Genomic DNA, 11,502 nt, shown 5'->3' with positions numbered 1-11,502 from the left:
TCAAGAATTAGTCATCTACCTTGGATTTTCTTGGCAGGATTTATTTTTAACCTGGAATGATTTGCCAGGGTGTCCTTTTCCTAAGCCCTGATTAATTTGCACGCAGTTGTGTATGGCTGAGGTATGTCTTTTAACTTCAGCCCTGGCCTTTGGTTGACATAATCAAGTTTTTCATTTGTTTTAATGATTTTATCTGTTTTTCCTTAAAAGATTCATTCTATGATTTAATTTTACACGAGGATGCCTTGGCACATGGCATTGATGCTCACGAGGCTAGCCTTTAGTGCTATAAATGAGGTGAGCTGAGCCAAGCCAAGTATTTAGAAAATTAAAAGTTCAAGATAGATTTTTTTATTTTTTTGGGAACACAAGTTGAGTTTGAGCTCATCACTAAGCTATATTGCACGTTAAAGTTTCATTCCTTTTTATTTTCGAACAAGTTTGAGCTTGTTTATGAGCTACTTGATCAACTTATTATTTTTCAATATATAGTAAATATATAGTAAACACCACGACTAGAATTTTTTACCTTTTCACAAATCTATGCTAATAATTAATAACTAAATTATAGTTGAAATTAAATTATTTGCAGAAATTAGATAATATTATTTTTGTTTAAAAACTCATGAAAATTAGATTCACCAACCATGTATTGTATTAAAAAAAAAAACATTTTGTTAAAAATTATATATTATTTTTACTACGAAATGGACTATTTATATTATCAACAAATTACAAATAATATTTTAATATCTTATGAACTTGTGTACAAACTTACACAATTCAATATTGAGTCTATATTAATGCGATTTATACATTTATACATATACATATATAATATTCTATATGTTTAAATCTAGTCTCATGAACACATTATTATATTTGAGCTTAGCTCATTTAATAGTCAAGTCATCGAGCCTAAACCTAGGCTTAAGTTTGGCTGTTTACTAAAAAAAATAAAATGTTCTAATCCAGCTGAGCTTAGCACAGTTCATTTACAGGCCTTATATAGGTTGCCAATTGAAAACATAAATTTTCTTAGTCATTTCATAATTACAGTTTTATGTTGTTAATGCAGTTGAGATCTCAAAACCACTGCATGACACAGGATATTGAAGTATTTTACTCTGCTCTCATTTTCCATTTATGCTGGTAGGTAATTTTTGAAGTTTATAATGCAGTGCTGTATATCTGCCCCTTACCAAAATAAGTTGGCTTTTAAGCAATCAGATCAAATGCTTTATTTTTGTTGGTGCGTGTCTCGTTTGTACAAGGACCCTATGTATGTCTCGGCTTGTTGGCTAAGGAAATATAAATTTGCTGCCTTCAATAAATTTTAGTAATTTATCAAATATGTTTTATAGATTGAGTTTTACCATGTAATGCCCAGGTGATGAAACAAATTCAATAGTGCTGAATTTATGTGAAGATGGTAAAGGTAGTAATTTTGTTGTTTTGGTGTGGTGATAGGAATAGATTGCCTCCACGGATACATGTGCTCATCCTGCTTGTAGTTGATTGCGATTGCGATTTATCAAGCAATGGGATATAGTTATAGTGATAAAGTATGGTGTATACTATAAAAGCTTTCACTTGCACAGATTAATGGCCCGTTTGGATTGAAGGGAAGGGAAGGGAGGGGGAGTAGAGTAGATTTGGTCCAAAATTAGCCAATTTTTAACCAACTCTACTCTACTCTCTTCCACTCCCCCTCCTTCCTTCCTCCATCTAAACGGGCTCTGAGGGTGCTTGGGGTTTGAGGGGTGGTCAGTGGTTCTAGGCTCAAGCATCTCTTGCAGTGATTTTGCATTAATCCTGCCAGTTCTCTCCCCCTATAATTGGCTAAAACAAAAACAAAATCACTATCACTATATCAACAAACAGGACGAAGTGAGCCAATTGCCTGATTGTGAAAATATTTTTGTGAACGCGTGTCATTGGGTTCTTTTGTTGCACAAACATGTGTCGTGCTTGGATATGTTGGCAGTCAGAACCAATTTCTTTCGCGTACTTTGTGTTAAAAAATGAGTAAGAGAAATAATGTAATAAAAATGTGAAAAGAAATTTAGTAATGTAGGCTAAGAAATGGTATTCGTTTTTGGAAATAAATTGGCTTTAAAGTATTTAGTGTCTGTTTGGATTACGTTTGTGTTTTTGCTTTTTTTTTTTTTTTTTTACCAGCGCCTGTTGCATTGTTCACGTCCAATGAACAGTATATTAAGATAAAGCTACAGTGTTTTCAGCAGTGAACAGTAATTCATAAATTATTTTTTTTTATTGTTTTTAGTAATAAATTTTTAGTAGAATAAGCGATATTCAAACACATAACATTAGTAAAAGTCCACTTCCCAAAAAAAAAGAAAAATGAAAAAGTAAAACTCTAGCAGTGGTATTGCACTGATGCACTCTATGACGTGTCCATTGTGTCTTTGGTTCAAATATCACCTCTCTTGTCCTTCCTATTTAGCTAGCAAAATAAATGAAGAAATAGAATGAAGTAGAAATTGAATAAAAAATATCTCTGTGGTCGCACCAACAAAGGCGCAAGTATTCAAATTTTCTTTTAACTTCATATGAAGCCATACCTATCAAAAAATACATATATATGTCAAGCTATAAATAAGTCAAATTAATGTGAGGGTTCGTGTAAGCAACACCAGCCCTTGTTCTCAAGGTGCTTTAAACAACCTAAAGAATGCTCTCAAACTTTTGTTTGTTTGTTTTTGTTTTGTTTCTCCTCGCTCACTTTTCCAAATGCTTTATTACCATCGTCCTTCGCAATTTGCATACTATTCCCATTTTTTTTTAAGTGGTATTTATTTGACCCAATCATGGTCCGGGCCAGGTTTGGACCAGCTTTGAGCCTCCACTATGTCATAAAATACTGGTTCGGACCTGGACTTTAAGACCAAGCTGGGCCTAGAACAATGATCAGGCCCAAACTACTCATAATCCAGGTTTAAAAAAAGAAAAAAGGAAAAACAATCAAGAGGAGGAACATTTCATTGGTAAAAAGACTGCAAAGAGTCACGAGATACAAAGAGAGCAACAGCTTCAGGATAGGATTCAATCAACACCTACCCATCTTGAAATATAGCCTTCAAGCTTAAATCAAAGATTAGTAGATCAAATATTCCATGTAATTTTCAATCTCTAAGAGCATCACCATCAGGTGTGTTAAATGCTATAATATTTGGCATTTGGCACACCAAACATAAAAAACAGAGCATCATCAGGTGTGTTAAATGTGTCAAAATTTTGAGACATGTTATAGTACCCTCTTAGAGCATTCTCATCAGTTCTCTCATAAAAAAAATGTCATTTTACACATCAAAAACCTACTTTACTATTTTACCACATTATTTTACAATACACCATTTATCAGATGTTTTATTTTTCCATTCTATACATTAAAATAATATTTACACCACATTAAAATAATATATTAAACTCCTACAACAACAACAACAATTCCTCCACCACTGCCGCAACAATGGTCACCAACAACCACTACCGCAACAACACCGATAGCCACCACTGGCACAAACCCACGTCCACAAACGGCACCTTTAAAAAAAAAAAAAAAAAAAAAAAAAACACAACCAGGAAAAAAGAAATCCACAACAACCCAAAAAATAGCCACCACAACTACCCAATAATCACCATCACAACCACCAAATTGCCGCCACAACCACAGTACCACTGCCACAACTAACCTACAACCCACCACATTCACAAACCTCAAAACCCATCCCAAATCAAACAAACCCACAACTCAGGCGGCAAGGTCGGCTTCAGGCGGGAGACATCGGCGGCTAGATAGGCTTCAGGCAGCTTCGGGTGAGATCGGTTTCAGCGGCTTGAGGATGAGAGAGGAAGAGAATGAGAGTGAAGAGGGAGCTGTGGAGGACGACTATGGTTCCGGTGAGATCGGTGGCTTCGGCGAGATTGGCGGCTTTGGCAAGATCGGCAAGAGAGAAGAACAAAGATGCAAAGAGAAAAGAACGAACACAGATGAGAGATAAGAACGAAGATGAGAGAAAAGAGAGAGAGAAAGTCTGAGTGAATATATGAGAGAGAAAGTCTGAGCGAATAAACAAATAATAAAAAAATTTGGCATGGATGTCCATATCGTCTCATATTTGAGACGGTACTGTAGCTGTGTCCCAAAATTTTTGGCATTTGAAACATCTCATGAGGCTCATATTTTGGGGTTTGGTGTGCCAAATGCCAAATATTTGGCATTTGGCACACCTAATGAGAATGCTCTTATGTTTGGCACGGTACGGACAAAAATAGTATAAATTTTTAATTTTTTTTTATTCTTACTTTTCTCTCTCCTCTCTCACCTGTCTTTTCTCTCTCCCATCTACGCTGAGTCTCTCTTCCTCGTTCATTCTCACTCTCAGCTTCTCCTCTCTTCCTTTCTCTAGAGCACACCGCCGTCCTCATCTATCGTCGATCTCATCGAGTAACAGACTTCACCAAGCTGCTGCTGCCTATCCTCGAGGCCGATCTCCCCGCCATTGCTCAACTCGAGGCCGATCTCGCCAGCAATGGCCGATGATGCCTTGAGGTTGATCTTGCCAGCAGTGGCCGATCATGCAGGTGGGCTGTGGGTGGTGATGGTGGTGGTAGGCTGTTTGTGGTGATGGGTTGATTTGGGGCTTTAATTTGGAAGTTTTAGGTGATGGTGGTTGCAGGTGCATTGTGGGTGGTGATGGTGGTGGTGGTTGTGTTGCTGGCAGGCTGTGTGTGGTAGGGGGTTGATTTTGGGGTTTTATTTTGGTAGTTTTGGGTGGTGGCAGCTAGTTATGGCAGTGGTGTTCGGTTGGTGGCAATTGGTCGTGGCAGTGGTGTTTTGTTGGTGGTTGTTTGGACTGGTATTGTGTTAATATTATTTTAATTTATTGTATATATTATTTTAATGTATTGAATTGTAGAATAGAACATCTAATAAATGGTAAATTGTAAAATGGTGTGTTAAAATAATAAAGTAGGCTTTTGGTTTGTCAAAATGACATTTTTTATAGAAGGCCTGATGGTGATGCTCTAATTGTAACTAGGAAAAAAAGTCGTGTACTTTATATTAGATTGTATTTAGGACCAAAGCTATGTAATTTCTTATGATCAATGTACATTTATTCTCAAATCAATAAAATGATGAATTTTTCAATTGTAGTTTTCTTATTTTTTTCCAATAATTAAATAAATGACGACTCTATTGTAAAACCCTTAATCTAGGTGAGAAATGTAATCAATCGAACCTCCATTTTGAGAGGCACCAACGTGAACTCACCCATTCACATGGATTTGGCCCAAACCAATCAATTCAAAATAGGTCGGGAGCTCTATCTCTCACAATAAGCTTCACACACTCTATGGTGATTAAACTTTTGGGACTTTGGGATGGACTTAGTTTAACTCATAACCTCTACATCAGTATGATCTTTATTGAGATAAAAGTCAAATCTATGGTTAAGATGCTCACATCCCATAATGCCTTATTGTTCTTCACTTCTTATTACCCTTGTAGAGTTGTAGTGCTATTATATTTCATTGTAGGTTCCTACTCCATCTTTTTGTATTTTATTTCGTCTTAACTTTTTACAACTTTGCTACAATGAACTTTTACTAGTAAGAGTTCACTATAGCAAGTCCTACTTTTTTTTTTTTTTGAATAATTTGGTTTTTACTCTCTCTCTCTCTCTCTCTCTCAATTAATCTTGGACTCTTTTTCTCTCTCGAATCTGTGTGGAGATTGGCATTTGTGGAGGAGGTTGTGGGTTGTGGTGGAGATTTGTGTTTGTGTTTGTCACTGGTGATGTTGGGATTTTTGGGTTTTGTGTTTTCTGGCGATAGTGGATTTGGTGGTTTTTGTGAAAGAGAAAGTGTTGAGAGAGAGAGAGAGAGAGAGAGAAATTAAATTAACAGTATTGATGTGAAAAATAAGAAATAGAATGTAGCGTAAGTTATAAAATAATGTGTTTTAAGATAGGTAAATAAGCATTTTAGGGTGTTAAAAACTTAAAATAAGTTTTTATTTTATTCAAAATTTTTATTTTACAAACTCAAATATGAATGCTTATAACTCAAAAACAAAGATATCATAAAATGTCATATTAACAAATACTTTTAGAGTAATTACTAATAAATTATTTTAGAAAAATTTTAACATCACTTTCTTAAAAAATATAAAAAGTTCAAAAAAATTAATTATTTTTTTCTTTTTTTATAAAAATTTTTAAAAATATTTTTTAAATTAATAACATCAACTTTTTCGATCATTAAAAATACTGTAAAATTTTGTTGTGAGCTGTGACTAGACTTTTTAAGACCTCGATCTGTTGGATAATGTTTGGGTTAAGAAAACCATGCAAAAAGGTCGGTTGAACATGTGGCGAGAAACAAGAGGATTGAGGTTGGAGCAGGCTTTTTAGCATGCAAATTTGTGAGGAAAAGAATCACAAAAGATAGTTTTCTCTTACTTGGGAGGTTAATTTGTCAGTGCATGCATGTACCTAAATGATACACAACACAGGTGTTACAACGAGATCAAAAAAACAAACGATACACTTGTTCATCTCCCTTAAAACTCTCACTCTTACTTTATCACGTCACTTTGGTCACCGACTCCCTGAATTTCAAAACATGTTGACAGTGACTTTCGAATCTCTACCTGTCTTAGATATATTCTGCATTACGTTTTAAAAAATGAAACATCTTTCATTAAAAAAAAATAAAAAAAAATCAAACTATCTTGTAAGGTCGCCCCCATGTATACTATGTAGTCTTTCATATATAATATTTGATATATTTTATGATTAATTCTACACAGATGTCACAACCTCATGACACACACGTAGGAGGTTGAATCTTCCATGAGAATTAGTGCATCAGATTATTCTTGATTCATGTAATAAACCTGAAAAATAAGTATTAAATTTTAATCATGTAAGATGTACTAGTATAATTGATCTAAATATATATAAAATAAGAATAACTGTGATTGTCATGGAATATAGCTGTTTAGCTGATTTTTTTTATTTTTTTATTTTATTTTTTGACATTATGATGGAAGGAACCTCAAAGAAAAATAAAGCCAAATCTTTTATTGTATGTGCTTGTTAGATTTTTGACAATAAATAATTAATATGTAATATTTTAAATTCTTCAATTAAATTCAAGCATATAATCTTAAAAAATAGTAACCATATAAGACAATATTATATCCATATAATTGTGTTACATTAATCAATAAATAATATGATTAAATATAATTGGGGAACTGATTACTTAAATTATTTGCTCAAAGGTTTTTTCTTTCTTTCTTTTAAAAGTCCAATTGTGCCAACAAAGGTTAACTACTTTATTTTTCTAACAAAGATATGACTCTGCCTATTGGACACGTGTATTATTTCTGTTTTTATTTTTTTTTATTTTTTATAATAGTCTAACGTAATCATGAATTCGTGATTTGTATGATTTAAAAAAAAATATATATCTTTTACCATAAAAAAAAAAAAAAAAAAATGTAATCGTAATTTGTATGTTTTATGAGAAGGTTCCTCTTCTTGTCTTTGTCCACTTCTTTTTCATGCCTTAATATCAGTATTTTGAAACAGTAAGCAAAGCAACTCACACATCCATTCTTGCTTTAATTCTGTGTTTTCATTGTTTTTGGAAAGTATACATTGATAATGTTTCAGCAAATGCTAGTATATTCTTGATACTTGATAGTTGAGTCGATACTGTTTTGACAAACTCTAGAATAAAAGATCTCTAGAGATGTGAATGACAAAGTAGGTGGTGACTTGTTTTTTGTTTTTTTGTTGCACTGAGATTTATAGAAGGTGTTTTAGTTGAAACATGAAAGTAACTAAAATGGGTTGCCTCAAATTCAGGTAACTTATTTGGACCTGTGTTTTTTCTAGGCTTCACTATCTTGTTTTGATTGTTTCTTTTCTTTTTCTTGGGTTTGTTAGATGGTGGGAAAAGTTTTTTCTAGGCTTCACTGTCTGATTAGGTTCACTTTCTTTTTTTTGTCTATGGATCAAAGGGTTGGTTGAAGCGGTAGAAAGAAACGATTTTGTATCATATTTTTAGTCTTTTGTCTCCTTCTGGTTGATGGGGTTAAATAGAGAAGCGTCCAGAACTGGAAAGGTTTAATAGGGTCTACAGGTATATATTTCTAGCACGCAGTTTCAGTATATTCTTAGATCCTCACAAAATGGAAACTCAAATCCTTTTGTCTAACAATTTTTATTTCATTCATCCTTAGCTCCTTCACTTTGCTCATGCATCTGGGTTATTTTTTTATCTCAGATTATAGTAAACTCTTTTATTTACTTTTTGTTGAGTATAGGGATATTTCCAATCAAAGTCAATTCATACACACTGAAACCATCATATGTTTCACTGAATCCAACCTATATGAGAATAGAAGTGAAGTAGTTGAAGAATTGTAGTTTATGTGATTCTAGAGGGTTAGGAAAGTCTGAAGTTTTATTTTTACAAGGCAAAAGTGAATCATGAAGGAGATGTCTCCACCCATTTCCTTTCCATTTAGGCTAGATAATATGATCTGTAATGATTCATTGATAACAACCCACAAGGAAATCAATGGGCTCAAGTTTCTTGCGAACACAACCTTCTTGTTGTCAAAACCCACAACAAAGCCAAATCCATCTTATGAGTCAATTTCAGGTGGAAAAGAAGGTTGTGGTAGTAATATTCCACAAAGTAGAATTAGTATAGTATCACAATCTGCAGAAGTAGAGAACAGGGAAGCAGGAGGAACCACTGTGTCAAATTTCGTTACTAAAAATGGAGGTGATAAGATTGATTGGAGAAGCCAGGAAGATGTGCTCATGTCATTAGATGGGAATAGTTCTGAGATAAGTACAACTGTGATGAATTTTGAGATTGTTGACAAGTCCAAACTGAAAGAATCAAATGTTGAGTTGGAGCATGCACAAGATCCTTTTGCAATGGTGTTGGATCTTGAGAGTACGGAAGGCAGTGGATGTAATGGATCTGATCCAAAATTATTTACTGACCCTTCTGAGCCTGGGGTGCTGCAGGAAAAGAAGATATGTAGAACAAGTAGCAAAAATATATTTGAACTGGATTCTCATCCCCTTTGGGGTTTCACATCCATGTGTGGAATGAGGCCACAGATGGAAGATGATGTTGCGGTTGTACCCCGATTCTTGCATATTCCTGCTAGAATGCTGTTGGAGGAACATGTTCCTAATGGCGTGAATCATCATTCAAGTCCTTTAACCGCCCATTTCTTTGGTGTCTATGATGGTCATGGCGGCTGTCAGGTATGGTTATGCCACTTTTCTTCTAATTTCTCATTAGATTATACGTGTTCAAGTTTATTGATTTCATTGGAGGGGCTTTATTTTTATAGGTTGCAAATTATTGCCACGAACGTCTTCATTTGGCTTTGACTGAGGAGATAGAAATTTCCAAAGCGAGCTTGTCCGATGGATGTACTGGGATTAGTTGTCAGGAGCTGTGGAAGAAAGCCTTCGTCAATTGTTTTGTCAAAGTTGATGAAGAGATTGGGGGAGTTCACCGTGGCAACAGTGGAAGCAACTCTGAGACTAATCAAATACCTATTGCCCCTGAAACTGTTGGTTCTACTGCTGTGGTTGCCATTTTGTGTTCAACCCACCTAATAGTTGCAAATTGTGGGGATTCAAGAGCAGTTTTGTCCCGTGGAAAAGTGGTTATTCCATTGTCAGTAGATCACAAAGTAAGGCATGTCTTTGTAGTTTTGCACTTGGTCACAGAGAGTCCCTCCCTGAGATATTAATCTTTCTAGTTACCTTTATGCTGTTTTCAGCCAAATAGAGATGATGAACTTGCAAGGATAGAAGCTGCAGGAGGCAAGATCATAGAATGGAAAGGGTCCCGTGTTTTTGGTGTTCTTGCAATGTCCAGGTCCATTGGTACGCATCTTTGATCCTTGATCTCAGGAAAATGATCATCTCGTTTGAAATTGATCCATTTTATTGTTTAAATTAAATATTATAAATCTAAATATATATTTAGTGTCATGTCACATTCTCTATACTATTAGATCAAAGAAATCAACTATAAATATCTCAGTTGTCTGATTATTTTTATGAGTTCAAAACTAGAAATAAACATGTAAGAGTGAATGACTGGCAAAAAAAGTATATGAACTAGCTGCAGAAAGCAAACAATGATCTCGTCACACCAAAGACAACCATAAAGGGATCACATTGTATACACATGCACGGCTACATACAGTGTCAATATCATAATGACATCATGTTGATGCCATAACATTGCTCAGTTTAACAAGAGTTCCTTTTCATGTAGGCTATTCCAGCATTTCTGAGCTGATAGCTTCCTATATTTTAGTTGCCACTAACACTGAAACTATTATTCATGCACAAGAACATTTGGTTTAAGTTAATTAATGAACTTCCCAATCAGAAAACCTCTAGAGATCCTCCTAATTTATATAGAGAACATGCTACACCATTTTGATTGAAATGTCCTAATTCCATGCTGATGAAGGTGATCAATCTGACTTCTGATTCGCTCTATCGTCCTCAGGTGATAATTACATGAAACCATGGGTCATTCCAGATCCAGAAGTGATGTTTGTTCCCCGGTCGAAGGAAGATGAATGCCTGGTTTTGGCCAGTGATGGTTTATGGGATGTCATGACAAACGAGGAGGTTTGTGATATTGCAAGAAAGCGGATCCTTGTGTGGCACAAAAAGCATGGTAATACCCTACCCGCAGAAAGGAATGATGGCGTTGATCCTGCAGCTCAAGCTGCTGCAGAATACCTCTCAAGGCTTGCTCTCCAAAAGGGAAGTAAAGACAACATCACTGTCATAGTGGTAGACTTGAAAGCTAAAAGGAAGTTTAAGAGAAAACTCTAGTAGGAGGTTCACCCATCTACTGGAGTATTTGAGATATGAGATAATAGATCAGTAATATGGTCCAGCCCTTCAATTTTTACATGGGCTGATTGTGATACGATAGAGTTTTGTATGCTGAAAGTTGCAATACAGACTCAGAGTACATTTTAATTAGATTTGTCATGCACCACCTTCCTGAGTTGGTTTAGGTACTAAGTTAATAGCGAGTATTTGCAGTTTTTATTGTCATCTTGATATGAATATATACTCGTACAGCACATTGTTGTCCAGGCAGGGACTTAATTTGTAATTTAATTGCCCTATGTTTTAGTTTCCTCTTGCAGCAAGTAGGAAAATTATCCAGGAATCAAATTCCACCACAATCTTTCCGAAACCCAAACCAAGTTAAGATTATCGAAATTCTGCTTGCACAAAGGTTTGTGCGAAAAGCTCAAAGAGAGTTCAACAAATAATAATCCCCCCCAATACCCTAAAAAATAAAAAACCATCATGCAAGAAGCATGGACACAGATATGCATAACAGACGACAATTTTTGAAAAAATAGGACATGAACATAGCGGAACACAT

At 34.9% G+C, this 11,502-nt stretch overlaps 1 protein-coding gene across 1 annotated transcript; it reads left to right on the top strand.

Moving 5' to 3' along the window:
• The first annotated feature begins 7,616 nt into the window (after window positions 1–7,616).
• LOC115976078 (protein phosphatase 2C 77) lies at window positions 7,617–11,216 on the top strand. The gene is made up of 4 exons (XM_031097172.1): window positions 7,617–9,329; window positions 9,419–9,766; window positions 9,857–9,962; window positions 10,600–11,216. The coding sequence occupies exons 1-4, from the start codon at window positions 8,532–8,534 to the stop codon at window positions 10,932–10,934; spliced, it is 1,587 nt and encodes a 528-aa protein (XP_030953032.1). The 5' UTR covers window positions 7,617–8,531; the 3' UTR covers window positions 10,935–11,216.
• The last annotated feature ends 286 nt before the right edge of the window (window positions 11,217–11,502 follow it).

This window comes from Quercus lobata, chromosome 2 (assembly GCF_001633185.2).
Source record: "Quercus lobata isolate SW786 chromosome 2, ValleyOak3.0 Primary Assembly, whole genome shotgun sequence".
In the NCBI taxonomy this organism is placed as follows: domain Eukaryota; kingdom Viridiplantae; phylum Streptophyta; class Magnoliopsida; order Fagales; family Fagaceae; genus Quercus; species Quercus lobata.
Note: the sequence above shows the minus strand (reverse complement) of the source record. Positions and strands in the feature narration are given on the sequence as shown.